We start from the raw sequence: 18,097 nt of genomic DNA, 5'->3' as shown, positions 1-18,097 counted from the left end.
CAATGCCTGCTCTTTGACCTGGCCATGCCCTACATTTCTGCCATTCAGCTCCATTGTTGGAGGGGCTGATGTTGCACCCCAAGCAGTGCCAATGCCTCGTGCTTGAGAATCTTTGTGTTTTGTCAACTGGGTCGGTAGATCTGATCCTTTAGATATCAATGAAAGAAGTCCCTCAGTTTTCTTAAGTTGAGCATCTTGCTTTCTCCCAATGACATCATAGTTTGAAAATATGCTATCAGCCTTCAAGTCTGAATTGTTTGGTTAGTTTTCTTAGTGGCTGGTTGCAGTATGAGGTGTACAAGGTCTGTGGGGCAGTATTAGCGATGGCTAACATAATATATGCTCTAACACATAGTGTGTGTTTCCCACAGTCCTGTACTGAGCTTTGAATCTGTGGCTTAGTTTTAGGCAGCAGTGATGATAGGGAAACATCCTCAGAGATACCAGTGTACTTGGCTCCCTGTAGCACTAAAGGCTTGGGTCTCACCTTGGGCAGCAGCTGCCTGTCACCATGTATGTATTCATCACAGTTGAGGCATGGCTGTGGCAGTGCTAAAGGAGACAAAGGAAGCACTTATAGTTTTTCTTTATCATTGCACAACTTATCTGTCATGTGTAGAGGTTCTTTTCATTTCTCTCTAATGAATTACCGCAGTGTGATTATAGTTACTGCTTGGAGTGGGGGGAAGGGGTTGTCATCAGGTACCTGACCAGTGAATTTCCTCAAAATGTCAGGTTTTTCAGTAAGGTTTGTGCCACTTTTCCTGTAAGTGTTGTTTTGATTCGGTTTTATTTTGCAAATGCTAGTTGAAGGCTGCTGTAATAGGTTAGCAGAAATTAAAACCTGAAAAAAGAAAGCTTTGAGTAATCACAGATAACAGGTAATCTGTGGGCACATGAGTTACTTTCCTGTATAGGTTGGAGAGACTTTGTCAGGAGCAGGAACAAGGTGTTTCTATTAGGGGAAGAGGATCTGAGAGCAAATGCAGGAGCCCTTGGACAGATGCGTGCCATTGGAGCTTGTACGCACTTCTTGATTAAGTCTGGGCATTTTCACAGATCTAAAAAAGCATCCAGTAGTCTGAACGCTGAGTCACACACTAATGTGAATTGAAATGTCACAGCTCTCTCAAGTACTTGTGTGCCTTTCTTACCGTGAGCTAAGGCTGCTTGAGGATCCTGCCAGAGTAATGATGAGGGCTTGGTAGCCTTGACAAAAAACTCCAGTTTTCCTACTCTTCTCTTGCTAGTTGTTTGGTCTGTGAAGGCCAAATTTTGTATGAAAACTAGAAGGGAATAGAATGGAAAAAATCAGAGGGCAAACTACTTCTTGGAGCAGGATAAATCCTGTCCTTAGATTCTGGAGCACTCCAAGGCAACAAACCATATATTCTGTTATGCTAAAACTGTTGAGTATGCAAATAGTTGATGCAAAGTGCAGAAAGGAACAAACACTGTGTATCAGTCTACTTCCATGGTATGGTTCGATAGCTTTGTTTTATTTGCAGCATTATTCCTGCCATCTCGTTTGACCTCAAGTAGTGCTCATTGCAAGCAAGTTACGGTGCCTGTGTGCTTGTGGTATTACCCGTGTCTGTGGCGTGTTCTTAAATTGGAAGCTGTTGTATACTGAAAATGCAGATGCGAATTGTTATAGCCCTGTGGAGAGGAGCTGTGGGGGTGCTGACGGTTGGTTGGGAAGTATCTGGGGTAAACCTTGCTGATATGAATGGAGGTGGTATTTTGTCTGCTTTTAGTGGGAGCTGAAAATTCCTTCTCTACTCTAACATATCTGTTTCTCAATCACAAATCTATATGAGAATTCTGTTGAACTGCATGTTTTTTTTTCTTTTGAAGAATCAGGGCAGTTCCATCCAAGGACTTCAGGGCTGATAGATTGGCTTTGCTGTTCATAGGAGCAATCAGATTGAGAAGTTAATGTTGTGTGATAGGTGTAAATACATGCACATGAGGGAGCAAGGGAAGCACATGGATCAGGATTGCGTTGCAGCTGTTTCATGGCTTTGACAACCTTTGCTTATCTGAAATATTTACCTTTTGAATTATAACTACATTTTTACTTAAATGTCTTGCCATTTTAATTCCTAGATGGGAATGATGAGCAATCCCAGTCCTTATGGTCAGCCATATAGTCAGAATACTGGGCAGCAGATTGGAGCCACTGGTCTCGGACCTCAGATGCAGAATAAGACTGGACTGCAGAATAGCCTACCGCAGTTTCAAATGGACAAGAAGCCAGTTCCTGGGACAGGAATGCCTAACATGGTAAGTAGAGTGAAAGATATCTCCAGCAAATGCTGTGGCAAACTAAAGCAGAACAATGTGCGGTGCTCAGATGCTGACACATTAGAAGTTTTGCAGCTGTGAATGCGTGTTCTAAATCTACACATCACTTATTTGCTTAAACTCCTAAAATGGCTGATATGGAGGAGAGAGCTGAGCTGTGCTCTCTTAAATTTTTCTAATTTTCACCCTTTAAGCCCTATTAGCAGAGAAAATGAAAAGGAGCTCCTTATCTAAAGTTACCTTTTGCTACTTGTTTGGGCACCTCTGCTCTCCCATCCCTTCTCTTGTGGTTGGTTCACTGGGTTCCTTCTCAGTGTAGTTTTGTCTTGAAGACTGTTTCCTGCTTGTACTTGCGATGCTTTTGGGAGAAGTAGTTCTTCTCAAATGTATTACATATGATAGTGCCTAAATGCCCCGGTTGGGTGTTCATTCCTGTTGTGCTCTTACATGGACATATGCAATGGTCTTAGTGTTGCTGCATTAGCGCTGTTGTTCCCTCATTCCTCTCAACACTGTGGCTGCAGCAAGGCTTGAAGAAAAGGGAAGTGAATGGTGGAAAACGTGGATGGCCTAAGGTTATAAATTATAAGCATTAGGTTCCCTGGCTTGAGTTTAACAGTAGTGCCAAGTGCTCTAGGAGAGCAAGGGCTGAATGTGTTTGTTTCATCATACTAAGAGCCCATATTATTTAGGGGGAAAAAATGCAAAGTGCCCCACTATTGGTTTTTTGTTTGTTTGTTTTTTATGCATATATTGTTTGTGAAACAAAATGGTGCTTCTGAATATAGCTTGTGTTTGTCACTGCTTCGGATCTTAGATTGTTTGCCTCCTCAGGACTCAGTCACTTGACCTAAGTAATTTGCTGAAGAACACTCCCAGGTAAATTCCTTTCTCTGAATTAAAGAAAGTTGATTCCTTGAGTTTTATTTATTGAAACAGAGAACGAAACACTAGAATCCTAGTACTGCTAGATGGTTAAATTAACCTATAAAGAAACGGCCAAAACTTACTGTCAAGCTTTTGTTCAATTCAGAGCATATAACTCTTTTGAAGTTGAATTGCTACCCAGCTGGACCTAGGAATGAAGAGTTGCTGCTATCTCTCTTGTCATTTAGAATGACAGACTGCAAAAAGGCATCTACAGTTGTACTGGAGCTTAGAAAAGCCCTAAAGGAACTGAGTAGCTGGAAAAGTCTCCTTGTAAAATGAAAGGAAGAACTGCAGTTTAGGAATGCAGGTAGTTGAGCTCTAAAATAACTGGAGATCTTCATGACTGTTCCTTAGAACATTCTGTAAGTGAAGAGTCCATTACAAACCAAAAGCTTTTGAAGTGGAACAAGCAACACAGAGTTCCCGAGCTCTTTTCTTTGTTGAGTGCTTGTCACACTTAGTCTGGGAGAAAGGGAGAAGTCTGAAGAAATGAATGTCAGTATTGAAGAAGCAGTAGGTGTTGCCATACTTTACATTAGTTCTCTGACATGTGTTATGCTGAATTTGTGCTTCATCTTTAGCAGAGACTCGTAGGTGCTTTTTCTGAAAGTATGTGTACAAGCTTCCTAATGGTTAAAGGTTCCCTTAAGTTCCCTTTCATTCTTTTATAGAAGTGATCAGTTGAAGTGCTCAGTAGAGGCAGGGTGAATAATTTTTCCTTCAAAAAAGTGCCTTCCTCCACTAACCCAAGAATTATGGATGCAACTTTGTTGCTTCCAAAATATTTGAGGCCCAGCTGCTCTTAGTACATCATAGTTGGGCTAGCAGCAGGCATTAACCTGTGAGTATATGTGAAGTTCTGCTGGCCTTTGATAAGGCAAGAGCTGGAAGTAGGGAGGGCATGATATCAGGAAGACAGTGTGGTTGGCAAGTGAAGTATTGCCAGCATTGTTGTTGGGAAGTGGATTAATATGGTATCCAGAACTACAGGTAGGTGGGATATTCCCTTGATCACACAATGTAGTAGTTCCTGATGTATTTGTTTATTTTTGGTGTTTCCGTGCTAGATAGGTGATTCTTAAATAGATTTATTTCTGGATATTTCCTTTCTCCTTCCTCCAGGGTCAGCAGCAAGCTCCCCAAGTTCAGCAAGCTGGGATGGGGCCAGCAGCTTCACAAGGAATGGGGTCTGGAGCTCCAACAGCAGATCCAGAGAAACGCAAACTCATTCAGCAACAACTAGTTCTCCTCTTACATGCTCACAAGTGTCAACGGCGAGAACAGGCCAATGGTGAGGTGCGGCAGTGCAACCTCCCTCATTGCCGAACCATGAAGAATGTCCTGAACCACATGACGCATTGTCAGGCTGGCAAATCTTGCCAGGGTAAGTGGAGGAGGAGTGGTTATATAGATGTGGTCAACCTCTGCAAGACCAGAAGGGCTTATGGTAAAAGATAGAGAACAAGTTGGTGGCCTGGGAAACTGAACTTTTTTTTTAACCTGTCTCTCCCCTTAGGGATTCAAGTTACAACCTCCTTCTCAGTCTTGAAAAGTTCGGTTAAGTTAGGCAAGATTACAGACAGGAACAAATGAAAGTGTTTTGCTTAACTTAGTACTCACTTAACTCACTGCAAGATGTTTTGGATGGTGTCTGATAACAACAGGCACAAAGGAGGAATCTGCAAGCAGGACTCTATTTTTCCTAAGTGGAAGGGACAAATCTTAAGCAGTAGCTAGCCCAGAATTAAGGTGGTTCTGGCTCCAATGAGCTCCTGATCTATCCTAGAAACCAAGGGAAATGTACAGTCTTTTTAGTAGTCTATGTGTACATGGGTTGTGCCAGTTGCTAGAATCTTAATTGCTTTATTCCATGTGCATAATCCCTTAGTGGTGTTCTCAGAACTAGGCTTGGAAATATAAGATAGGGCTTCCAAGAAAATTTAATTGAGCTGATCTAGCTACGTATTCAGGGCTATATAATACTGAACTATCTCAAGTAATCCTTTACTGAACCATGACATCAGTGTGTGCCCTGAGAGAAACAGTTACCCCCTACCTAGTTTGTATTGGCTGCGTGGATGTTCTGGCATTTATTTGTAAAGGCTTCTCATTCCCTTCTTTTTCTCAGTGGCACATTGCGCGTCTTCTCGACAAATCATCTCGCACTGGAAGAACTGTACAAGACATGACTGTCCTGTTTGTTTGCCACTCAAAAATGCTGGGGACAAAAGAAACCAACAATGTAAGTCTGCTAGAAAGTGCTGTGTGTTAGTTCAACCATAAAATGCATGTTGGGAGTTGCTTGTACCCTGGTGGTGCTCCTCTTTGATCTGAGAATACATAGTACAATTGTCATCTTGCTTTGGAGTGGCAGAATATTTTTCTGCTGCTGGTGGCTAGTTTTTGTGGAAGCTTTCTAACTTTTCTAGCAGGAGAGTGCTAAGGGTGAACAAGAACTGTAGTGCTCTCAACCAGGTGATGTGCTTTTCTCTACCACCTGTTGGAGATGATGATCTTCTGGAGACAGACATGTGCAAAGAGGGGCTTGTGCCATTTCAGCATTGAGCTTTGATGTTCTGTCTTCCTTTGTTTTTCTTTTCCCTCTTCCCCTTTCTGTCTCCTTGGTCTTCCTGCCAAAATTTGCAAGATTTCTGTGCTTGTGTTAACTGTATCCTCATGGTTCTTAATGTTATTTTGGGCTCTTTGCATGAAATGAACTGGGATATTTCTTGTTCTAAGAAAATAACAAAGCATGGCTGTTGAAGAGCTGAACCCTTCTGCCTTTAAACTCTGTGATGCGTGCCTCTGTTCTCAGTTTTGAGCAAACAGTGTCCTCAATACTTAGGGATTTCTTCTCAGCAGCGTAGAAGGAAAACAGTGTTATTGAAATGACTGCTTGGGTCAAAATTTGTTCTGTCTTTTCACAGTGGCCTTTCCAGACCTGGCATCTTGCATAGTGCTAGAAGGAGTTATTTTTGTTCTGAACAACTAGTAGTCTCATCCCTCTTTTTGTAGACCTCTTTGACTACTTCCCACTGTCCTTACTAACTTTGGTGCATCTCTTCCAGCGCTACTGGGTGGAGCTGCAGTAGGACTTGCAAACACCGGCTCTGTGGGCGTGGGGCAGCAGAATACGCCCAGCATAAGCACTACCAGTCAGATAGACCCCAGCTCCATTGAGAGAGCCTATGCAGCCCTTGGGCTAACCTATCAAGGGAACCAGATGCAGACACAGTCTCAGGCTCAAGTGAAGAATCAGCAACAAGGACAGTCACCCCAGGGTCTGCGCCCAATGAATCCTATGAGTAAGTTAAAACAAACTACAGGCAATTTTCCTGCACTATACCTGGTGGAAATTTTCTTACCTGCTACCTTGTTACAGATAGTTAACATGTGAAAGGTATGAATTTGCAGTATTTTAGACATGGAATACCAATCTGCACAGTGGAACAGGGGACTTTAGAGGGCACAAATGTCTTCTCTTGGAAAACAAACTTTCTGTGAAAAGCATGTTTTCTGTAAAAAATACTTGTGGGGAGAAGGAACTAATTTTTCTAAAGCGTGTTATTTAATGTTGTCCTGTAGCTTTATAGTGATACTGTTATGTCAGTGTCAGGAACTTTTTTGAGTTTTTAATTGGAGATGCATGCGTTAGAATGCCTGCATTCAAATGTGCTTCCTTGTCACTTGGACAGTAGCATTTCATATTTGTTTCTCAGATCTGCAGTGCTGGTTTTAAAAAATGAAAAGCTGTATATTCCTGTCTCTGAATTCTGTCATATTGACTCATGTAACTTTAAACTGTCTGTGTGGCTTATTGTAAAATCACACAAGACTGCACAGGAATTTAAACTTGAAGTGTGTTTAATTGTGCCCTGACTATCATTGGTGTCAAAGTAACCTTTAACCATCAAATCTAAGATTGGTAGCTTGAGATGACATCATAGGAACTTTTCTCACTCTCAGTTCTTAGCTTGAGTTGTTTTAATTGGAAAGTGGATAGATGGACTGGTAGACATTTATCACAGTCTTGTGTGGAGTTGTAGTCTGACCCATATGCCTCATGACAAGCTCATGTATATGGTGAGTGTCATGTATGCACAGGAGTACCAATGGGGGAGAACTGAGAGGTTACCAAGAAAAGTAGAAGTTGGTTGTAGGTTTCTTTTTTCCAAGTGAAGTCTTTCTATGGGTTTTGGTGTTTTTCTTTTCCTCCATTTACAGATTATTACTAGATGCGTATTTGTTTTTACTGGGCAATCCTTTTAGCACTAGTAAAAAGAAAAGCCAAAGAGATGGGTAGAAGAGTTCTTAGAGAGTGAAGGAGTGAAGCTTAACGTAGAAAGTGTAAGCTTCAAGAGTGCTAACTTTTCACTTGTTTCATTATTAGGAGTGGGGAATTAAAACAGCTGAGGTAGGAATCATAGAATCATAGAATGGTTTGGGTTGGAAGTGACCTTTAAGATCATCCAGTTCCAACCCCCATGCTATAGGCAGGTTTACCTCCCACTAGACCAGGTTGCTGAAAGCCCCATCCAGCCTGGCCTTGAATGACTCTGGGGGAGGGGTCATCCATAACCTCTGTGGGCATCAGCTCATGGACTGTGTGACAGCAGGGCAAGTTTTGGACAAAGGTCAGCATTTGGTGAGGGCTCTGATCTGAAGAGATGCTGTCCTAAGTAGATCAAACACACCATTTGTGGCAGTTGAAAGATAGAGGTAAAGCAGAGGTTTGCAGTTGTCTTCTACACCACCTTGTTCTCAGGTAGCAAAGTGGATCTGGGAAGGATTTAAAAAAGAAAGGTGAACAGTTTGGGGAAGGAACTAGAGACAGCTATATCGAAAAGGCTGTTAAACTGCTGGTTGTGATCTTGAAGATATGTGTAAGAAATGCTCCTGAAGTACAGGTTCTATAGGATTCAGCTGTCCTGAATATGTATAAAGGCTAGTAATAGTTTTCATACTACCCAGCTTTACTATGTGATGTATTCAGAAGTTCCAGTCAGAAATATGCTGCATTTCTCTTGGGTTATAACTGTAGCGTATGGGCACTTTTTATGGTGATGGAGGTCTGCTGTGATTCAGAGAAGATGTTGGTACATAAATTACAAGAGACTTTTCCTATTAAGGGTTGTCAGTTTTCCTTTTATTTTTTTTAATACCTGCACTGAATTTGTTGTAGAATCCTTCAGTATGGAACAGGTGGCAGTGAAACTTGTCAGATACAGGTTGTAGCTGAATCTTTGGTTTTGAATCCTTTGAGTACATGTCCTCTAAACCTGTGAATCACAGAAGCTTCTAAGGAAATAATAGAATTTGTAATGCAGAGCCTTCTGCAGGAAAGTATTCTGATACGTACTATTGACAGAAAATGGAAATTGCTTGTTTGCTGAGAAGTTCAGGAAGATGAGCAGAATAATAATACTGCTGATGTTTCACTTGGAGGACATCAGTGCTGTGCCTCAGACTTCAATGTGGTAAAAGGAAGAGGGTAAACATTAAAGAGTAATTAAATTCCTTTTTTGAAATACAAGTACTTAAAAGTCTAGACCTCTGTTTCTGAACAATTGCTTATCATGCACAGTAGCTGCACAGTTTATTTCATACTACTTATTTTTTCTAGGTGCAAATCCAATGGGGGTGAATGGAGGAGTAGGAGTTCAAACCCCCAGTCTGCTGTCTGACTCAATGTTACATTCAACCATGAATTCTCAAAAGTAAGTTGACAAACTCTTTGCAACCCAGTGTTTTGATTCAGCTACAGATGCTGATGATTGCTTGTAACAAATGAGATGAAGATGAAAAAGGTGTATATAAGGATCTTGTGTGCTTATACTTGGGAGGGTCAGAGCTGATCATAGCTGCTAAGGACAGTTGGAAAAGAAGCCTCGTGGTTGTTATATCTTGGTTTTTATCCTATCTGTGTGTTCATTTTAACTTTTGCACTAAGTGCTTGCAAACTGGTTTTGTTAGGCCACAGAGGTTACAGATGTTATCTCTGAATTAGTAACTGGGCAGATCTGAAGCACCCACCAGCGCATTTACTGATGGGGATGGCATACCACAAGTCTGCTATTGGTCTTTAGTGGGACTAAGGGGCAACATATTCACTGAGGTGTAAGAGTAATCCTTATGCTTAATAGTCTCATGGCACTTTTTGCATAAACAGTGGGATAAATTCCGTTGATTGTTATCTCTCCCTCTGGATTTTGTGGCTTTTGTTCCAGTTTTCAAAATCCTTGGATAGCACAGCTTGTACTTTTTAACTGCCCTCTTTAATCCTGGGAGGGATGCATTGTTTTGGTGTCTGTGCTGCTATTTCTGCACAGTTTGTCCATTGATTAGGGAATGGCTGAACTAGCACTTTGTACTAACATTATTCTAAAAGAGGCTCTGACTGTAAGATGACTAAACTTGGGCTGGACTTCCATCCTCAAATTCTTACTCTGTTTTTGAAGCTCCATGATGAGTGAAAGCGCCAATGTTGCTAGTCTGGGGGCTATGCCAACAGCTCAGCCATCCAATACAGGAATTCGAAAGCAGTGGCATGAAGATATTACTCAGGATCTCCGAAATCATCTTGTTCATAAATTGTGAGTAGCTAGTAACAAAACAATGGGCTGGGATGCAGAGCTTGTAAGGGTCAATGAGAAGGAAAGGCAAGAAGTGTGATGGGAGGTGTTCTTGCATTTCTTGTCCTTCATGGAGATGCACATGCTGCTTTGGGGCTGTTGTCTGGGAAATGTTCCATTCCATACTGAGCCCATCAACACACCTGGAGCATCACTCAGGGACAGCAGCAGTGCCTCAGTCCCTCAAAAAATTGCTTATTGCTTTCTGTTCCTATCAGTTGGGGTTAGTGCTGAGGTCCAGGTTTGGAAACATCCTAATAGCTTGCATGCTTTTTCTTCAGAGTCCAAGCCATATTTCCTACACCTGACCCTGCAGCATTGAAGGATCGGCGTATGGAGAATCTGGTGGCATATGCTCGGAAAGTGGAAGGCGATATGTATGAATCAGCAAACAGCAGGGTAAGATGCTGTCTTCTGTCACCTGGTTGTGTATCTCTAATCCCATCTGGTAGTGGTTGGAGAGGAAGAGGGGTAGAAAACAGAGGGTCCCAGAGCTGCTGGCTTGAGTCTAGGAACCAGCCAGCTGCAGATGTGCTGGGATTTGGGATGGTGCCTGTTTTGCTGTTCTATGCCTGAAATGTGCTGGATGAAAAGAAAAATTTTGTGTGGTGCCCTGATGATTGTCAGTTCCTGTGTTTGCCCACAAACCTCCCTGCCAGCCCTGCAGAGGGGAAGCTTCCTCCCTCCTGAGTTCGAATGTGCATGTTGAAGGATGTTTTCCAAGCTTTGCTGAGTGTGACCTGTTGCCTTATTTTAACGTCTCCTTCCCTTTCCTGGATTGTATTCCTCTCCCAACAGGCAGAGTATTATCACTTGCTAGCTGAGAAGATCTATAAGATTCAGAAGGAGCTGGAAGAAAAGCGAAGAACAAGGTTGCAGAAGCAAAACATGATACCAAGTGCTCCAGGCATGCCACAAGCTCCTGTGAATCAAGGACCTAACATGGGTCAGCCTCAGCCAGGGATGTCTGCAAGTAAGAACAGTTGGGTTAGTTGTTGCTTGGTACGGGTCAAATATATAGTGTTTTTCTGGTGTGCTGGTGAGCATTTTGGCAGTATTGTTTCATTGATACCTTGTTTACCCATCGTTAAACTGAACTTATTCATCTCTGTTTAGGAGTACTTGCAACATCTTTGTTTTGCTTATTTGTTAATTAATGACCATAGATTATCTAAAATTATTTGGTCTTGTGAGTATACTGAAGTATCCTAACCCTGTGTGCTAGATGAGAGGAGATAGAGGACATTGTAGAAATTCAGTCTCATTAATCTCACTTCTAGAATTGACTGGTAGTGTCTGAAGTTAAAACACGTTTTAATAGTATTTAACTGTCTGGTGTTTGAAATGATTATTGTTGCTGCTAAGCAGGAAGTCTGATAATCAAATTGTTTTCTACAAAATGTATTACTTATGCCTTTGAAAGTTCAGGTAGTGCTTGCCCTGTGCCATGTTTGTTTGTCGTGTTTGATGGTTTGGTTTGTTTTTTTGAACAAATAATTCTTATAGTGTGCTGTGACAACCAGGTTTCATTATTTTTCCCTATGTAGTTGTCTTGTGTTTCACAGTAGTTCTGTTAATGGACACTTATAATGCTAAACAGGTTATTACTATTATATTTCCTTATAACTAGGCATTTGCATGTTGAAGTGACTTTGGAAAGGAGCTAATGATCAAAGTTGTAATGCTACTGAGGACTGTTATCTTTTCACAGCATTAGGAAGTTATAGGACACAGTAGGCTTTGCCAGGTAACAGGTGAAAACAAGTAACACTAGTTCTTGCACTTGATATTTCTCTTCCATTCATTCGTTCCTGCATGGTTTTTAGATACTTCACAGTTAAAAACTGAGCTCTGAAGATGTCTAATCAGAGTAGATGTATAGCAGTCAGTGACAATATAATAAATTGTCCTAAGAACATGGAGTCAAAGTCAGAATTAGTCAGTTGAACAGGTAAGAATCAGGGGTTATTTTTCTTATGCTGCACGATGATCCAGTAGTTCCAGTGATATGCTATAAGAAGCTTAATCTGAGGGGTTTTTCTCCTTTTTGAATATGAATGTATATTGGTAATTCCAGTCTGGATCTTTTCATACTTGAACTTAGAACTGGGTTTACCAATATGCATTACCAAAAAGCAGGAAAGGCCTTTAAGATTGGTACTATGAATTTATTTGTTGTAACTTCCTCTAGATCAGGAGTAGATGTGATATTTTGGTTGTTTATCCCATATGCTAGAAGAACCAAACTTTGGAGATTTGATAAAGTACATCAAACCAGCCCATTTTTATAGTGTTTTCAATCAGGAGGTGCAGTAATAGCGTAGAGTAGTTTGCATAAATTCCTGTGGTCTGGAATGTTCACAAGCTGCTGAGTTTTTCATTGTACCTCAATAACATATTTCATATTTGTCCACATTTTAAAATCTGTCTGCAAGTCAGAATATCTTTAGTTAACTGGATATCAATTGGGTTTTACCTCATACTTGAGGGACTCTTAAGTATGCTTAGTTTAAAATTACTGGACAGTGTCCATGCTTGTTTTTTTTAACTCTTTTTTACAGGAAGATTTTCACTAGAATGATTAAAAAACTGGTGGTTTCTAAATGCCATAATCTTATTCCAGAATCTTTTTTTACAGATGGTCCTATAGCTGACCCCACACTGATACGTGCTAATGTGCCAAATCAGATGATGAATCGCATGCAGGCACAGCCAGGTAAATTTTATATGAAAATTTGCTACTGTGATTGTGAAAGAATTGTGGAGTTAGGTAGCTCTTGCTGAAGTGTTGTAGCCTTCGTTTCACCTGCTGTATTCCCACTTGTCCTGTACAGCCTGCTGTAGGGAGCCTTCTTTGCAGGGGGGTTGGTCTTGATGATCACTTGAGGTCCCTTCCAACCCCTATAATTCTTTATTCTGTGAGACCAAGAAAATAGATCTGTGCTTTATATACATATATGCGTGTGTGTATATAAATATTTGTGTGCGTTTCTGTGCACAGTGTTGTTTCATTTTCTTGGAGATGTGAGCTGCTTATTACTGCTTGCTTAGTTAAATGAGGAACTTAATTTTTTTTAAATTATTTTTAAGTTTCTGTGTGAACATGAGATGGTAGACCCGATCAGCTTAGGGTGAGGGCATGTCCAAAGCAGAGGGAGGATGATGAAAATTGCTGCTCTGGGGTAGAACCTTGGTTGTATTTTCAAGAAGTATTGCAGCCAATATAAGGAGCACTTAAATGAAGATTCACAGTCAGGATTTGCAATAAATTAACTTCTAGTCATTAAGATAATGCAAGCTATCACAAATTGTATGTGGGATTAAGTCCTTCAGGGGAAAAAAAGCCAATACGTATTCTGAAATAGCTTCAGTGCTTAGTACTTAAAATTGTTCTGTTAACTGACCAATAGGAGAAGAAGGTATTTCCATTACGTGCTTTCCATGGCATGACTGGAAATTTTTTCTTTAAAAAAAAAAAAAAAAAGAAAAAAAAGAAACTGACAGCATTCTTCAAATGTTGAATGGCGCCCAAAGGAGAATTCAGGCCTCTGATCATAAGTGGTTTTTTTTTTGTTGTTTGTTTGTTTGTTTTTGTCACAAATGTGCAGGAATGAATCAGTTTGGCCATATGAACATGCAGCTGTCACCAATGGGACCCCGGCAAACTCCTCCTCTTCAGCACCCTGGACAGCTAAGCCAGGCCGGGGCCATGAACCAGGTCAGTGTGCTTCCCTTCATCTTGGGTATTCAGCTCATGGGTTTCTGCTGTTGTGCCTTCCTTAAAATAAGCAAACAAAAACAAATACAATTTAAACATTATTCCTGTGTTCTGTAGGCACTTTGGCTTCTTATTTCTGCAGTGCCACAGAAGATGTGTCTGGTATGTGGTCAGCCTTGGTGATTTAATTAAAAATACATGTAATTTCCTTCACTGAAAACTAGGTTAAAGTGGAGTTTTGGGCTATTGCTCTCCTGAAGCAAGGAACAAATTGAAGTCACAGTCTGAAATCAGTATCCCTTTGGTTTGCAGATGTCATAATTTCTAACTTTTGAGAGTTATAGTAGACCTTCCATACTGTATCCTATGCATAAGTATCAATCAATCACACAATTTCTGAGGTGAGATAACTGTTTTTATAACATACGACAAAAGTATATGAAATAAGTTCCTTTCTTTTCCAACAGATGGGATTTCCTTCACGTATGCAACAACCAGGAGTTGGCCAACCTTCTGGTCAAAATCAGTTTCTGCAGCAGAACCCATTCCCTGCTTCTTCCCCAGGAATGAATGCAGCGAGCATGCCTATGACACAAACTAGCAATCAGACACCAGTTTCTCAAGTAAGTTTCCGATTTTTGGAGGTTGTGTTAGTGGGCTCTGTCATATGATGTTTTTTTATGTTCAAGTTTGTAATAATGGAGAATAATTTGTTTTATCAAGATGCTATTGGAGCTGTAACCATCTGAATTCATTTATTGAGGCTCAGCATTTTCCTGGCTATTGTGCTGGTAGTGGTATGGGTAAAATGTTGGCTTGTTCTCAGGCTTAAGTTTAAGTGACAGAGAATTATTTAAGTTTGTATCTGTGAAGGAAAGAGCTTGTTGCTCGTATATCTTGCTCATATAGTAAAGAACAGCAAAGCAGTAGAGACTGAGAAATTAAAAGATGCTGGAAGAACAAGGCTTAAAAAGGCATGTCCAACCACAACCATCAAATGTATTTTGCTGCCCTTTGGGGAATAGGATGGTTGTCACTACTAAAGATTGGAACTTCCAGTCTAGCAGTTTCTTTTCTGTCCTTTCCCTCTCCCTTTTCAGTGAGAACCTTTCAGGCCAGGAAGAAGTAGGGAACGTCAGTTTGCTTCTCGTTGATGCTTCTTCCTAGTTTGCAGGCAAGATTATTGTGAAGTGACAGCTTTTTTTTCTTGACCAGTACATCTTTTTGTAATCTCATAGCGCAGTTGCAGCTATATGTATTTCTGATGATAAATTCAGTTTCTAGTCTTGTGGGTGGGGGCATGGGCACACTGTATTTGAATCCATTCTTTCCACTGTCATGTATCGCCGCATATTCAGGGTGTACATATCTGCATTTTTTGAAAGAAATGTTTTGCAAACTGCAGGTGTAAGTGTGTCATTCTTTGAATGTATCGATGAGTATTATTTACTCTGAAACTTCTGTTTTAGAGCTGAGTATACTACAAACAGCTATATGTTCAAGTGATACAAAATGAAAAGCCTGTTTCTCCTTTTGAAATATATATATATTTTTAAGTTTGTCACTTTTTGAAAGAGTATGCCAGTAACTGTGGGAAAGCAGCCGTTTTAACATCTTTCTATTTGAAGTCATTGCAGATGTGTACTTGTTTTCCCACAGGCACAAATGAACAGCTCTTCCTGTCCTGTGAATTCTCCTGCCATGGCTCCAGGCTCTCAAGGGAGCCATATTCACTGCCCACCTCTTCCACAGCCTCCCATGCACCGAAATTCTCCTTCTCCAGTACCAAGTCGAACCCCAACACCTCACCATACACCCCCAGGCTTGGGATCACAGCAACAGCAGGCGGCAGCAGCTGCCACCACTGTCCCCACCCCTACTCCTCAGGCAATACCACCTGGACCACAGTCACAAACTATGCATCCCCCTCAGAGGCAGACTCCAACACCTCCGCAGGCACAGCTGCCTCCACAAGTCCAGCCTCCAGTTCCAGTTGCCCCCTCTGCAGAGCAGCAGCAGCAACCGTTGTCACAGCAGAGTACAACAGCGTCAGTTCCCACACCAACAGCACCACTGCAACCTCAGCACCCCACAACACCTGTAAGTAAATATTTTAATTGAACAAATGGGCAAATGTAAGGTTTAGGATCTGGTATTTCCACAGAGGAAGTAATTCTTTTCATGCATGTTGAGAAATGCACAGTGAAATATGCATGGGAGGTCATTAGTTATGTCTGCATATGCATAGTGATGGCATAGAATAGGGAAACAATATGAAATTATATACTAGACCTTCCAGTGAATGTCTGCTGTGCTTTCTTCTATAACTAGACTTGTGTTAGCAGTATGTACTTCAGGTTAAGCAAGTGGAAGTACCAAAGTGAATTTGAACTTGATGGAAATAAGGTTATAGGTAAAAGGTAGATCAGAGCATAGAAAAATAATAGGTTAATTAGAAGTCTGTCTGTAATGTGTTTTGGTTTTTTTTGTTTTGTCTTTTTACTCCTTAGCTGTCACAACCAGCTGTAAGCATTGATGGGCAGGTGTCCAACCCCCCATCCACCAGCAGCACAGAAGTGAGCTCACAGCAGACTGCAGCAGAGCAGCAGCAGCCACCTTTGCAGGAAGTGAAAATGGAGATAAAAACAGATGAAGGGGAACCAGAACAAACAGAGCTGCAGATGGAGGAGAAATCTGAGGTGAGCTGTCGGTTTGTTGTTGGAGAGAATAACTGCTGTTGTTAGCTCCTTGGTCTCCATGCAAGCTTGTCCTTTTAGACTTCAGTTTGTATGCTACCTACTGCTGTGGTTTTGTCACCTCCCTTACCTCTTCCTAAAGAAGGGTCTCTGTTTTGTGGTAAAATTATGGTAGAAACCAGTGACCACAATAAGGACTGTGATAACATGGTTGGAACTGTGAAGTTTTTTGGTAAATGCTAATGTAAGAAGGTGCTCAAGATGCTCATTTGAATGTTATTGACAGTTTTACTCACTGGAGTAGTGGCTGTGTATGTGACAGGCTGTTTTAGTGGGTTGTGACAGTTTGTTGTGAGGGCAGCTGGGACCATGACTCCTGGCAGCTGAACTGCAGGAGAGACAGTCAGAACTGCCTGAGCAGCAAGATCTATACCTCTTTGCCTGCTTGCAGCTCAGAACTGGTTAGCAACCCTTCACTGCCGCTGCTGTGGTGTTAAAGGTATTTTCTGTCATATCTGATCAGGTTTTAGGCAAATTACAATTGCAATATAGACAGCCTTATCCTAGAAAAGAGCAGTGGACGAGTGCTATGTAGGTTGATAGGACAGAAACTTGGTTGAATGACTCTACAGGCAGCTGTGACAGGGTCTAATCTGCTTTCCAGGTTAAAGTAGAACCAGCAGTGGAAGAATGTAAACCAGACCCCATGGAACAAGAAGAGAAGAAAACAGAAGTGAAGACTGAAATGACAGAGGGAGAAGAAAGACCTACAACTCCAGCTACTCAGTCCTCTCCAGCAGCTGGACAGTCTAAGAAAAAAAGTAAGTAGGCTGGTTGAATTTCTCCTATCTCCCTTAAAGGTGTTGAGAGAGAGAGGAGCTTTCTTTTCGTTGGTACTCAGTAGGCTTACATGAACTGTTTTTGTGACTCTTGGGCAACAAATACTTAATACACGTAAATATCTTTTGTCAAGTTCTTTACAGCTCTAATATTATTTGTTCAGTGTTAGAAAAACTGTCAGTACAACTGAAATAGAAGTGACTGTGGCAGATTTTTTTAGACATGCTTATTCCTGTGACATCAGGAGGGAATGTAAATTGGCTTTTAAATTTGATGTTGTCTTCCTATGGTTAAATCTTTTCTAAGTATTTTCACCATTTTCTTATGTCTAGACAATTGTTTTAATATCCTCCTCAGAATGCAGTGTTACGAGGATAAACAAGCCCTACTAAGCATCTGATACTTGTTGCCTGTAGTCTTTTTATACGCCATGTCTTTCCAGCAGATTTCTTCCTCCTTACAGTTGTTTCTATCTTTCTGATGTTGATTGTTTTTCAAAAGTTTTCAAGCCAGAAGAGTTGCGGCAGGCACTTATGCCAACACTGGAGGCACTTTACCGTCAGGACCCAGAGTCTCTTCCATTTCGACAGCCTGTGGATCCCCAGCTACTAGGAATTCCTGTGAGTGTCTTAGCAGGATGCTTTCCTGGCTTTAACTCAGAACTGTTCTCAGAACATCTATTTGAGACCAACTGAAGTCTGTCTTGCTTCCATCTCGGTGTTGATGCACTTGAAGAGGTTTGACTTAGACAGTGGAACACATGGTGTTTGAGTTAAGAAAAAGTGTTTTTTCAAAGGTTTTTTCAGTTCCGTCTACCTTTTGATAAATAAGCACACATACCACTCATCAAGGTGACTACTAACAGATCCCAAAGTTTTGGGGTCCTTTTGTAGATCTTCATTCGTATTAAAATACTTCTATAGGTGAAAAACACCTATGAAATGCAACATATGCAAATATGTAGAAAACAGATT

General features: G+C 41.0%; 1 protein-coding gene across 1 annotated transcript in view; it reads left to right on the top strand.

Moving 5' to 3' along the window:
• Positions 1-18,097, top strand: part of EP300 (E1A binding protein p300) — a 58,751-nt gene that overhangs the window by 19,641 nt on the left and 21,013 nt on the right. The window contains exons 3-17 of the mRNA XM_015860798.2: positions 2,110-2,286; positions 4,360-4,621; positions 5,366-5,479; positions 6,306-6,542; positions 8,861-8,954; positions 9,696-9,830; positions 10,151-10,268; positions 10,668-10,842; positions 12,508-12,585; positions 13,478-13,587; positions 14,055-14,210; positions 15,247-15,687; positions 16,098-16,286; positions 16,948-17,104; positions 17,625-17,743. Coding sequence (XP_015716284.1) covers positions 2,110-2,286; positions 4,360-4,621; positions 5,366-5,479; positions 6,306-6,542; positions 8,861-8,954; positions 9,696-9,830; positions 10,151-10,268; positions 10,668-10,842; positions 12,508-12,585; positions 13,478-13,587; positions 14,055-14,210; positions 15,247-15,687; positions 16,098-16,286; positions 16,948-17,104; positions 17,625-17,743 — 2,562 coding nt within the window. The remainder of the gene's footprint in view (positions 1-2,109; positions 2,287-4,359; positions 4,622-5,365; positions 5,480-6,305; positions 6,543-8,860; positions 8,955-9,695; positions 9,831-10,150; positions 10,269-10,667; positions 10,843-12,507; positions 12,586-13,477; positions 13,588-14,054; positions 14,211-15,246; positions 15,688-16,097; positions 16,287-16,947; positions 17,105-17,624; positions 17,744-18,097) is intronic.

The sequence above is a fragment of the Coturnix japonica genome, chromosome 1 (genome assembly GCF_001577835.2).
Source record: "Coturnix japonica isolate 7356 chromosome 1, Coturnix japonica 2.1, whole genome shotgun sequence".
NCBI classification, from domain to species: domain Eukaryota; kingdom Metazoa; phylum Chordata; class Aves; order Galliformes; family Phasianidae; genus Coturnix; species Coturnix japonica.
Note: the sequence above shows the minus strand (reverse complement) of the source record. Positions and strands in the feature narration are given on the sequence as shown.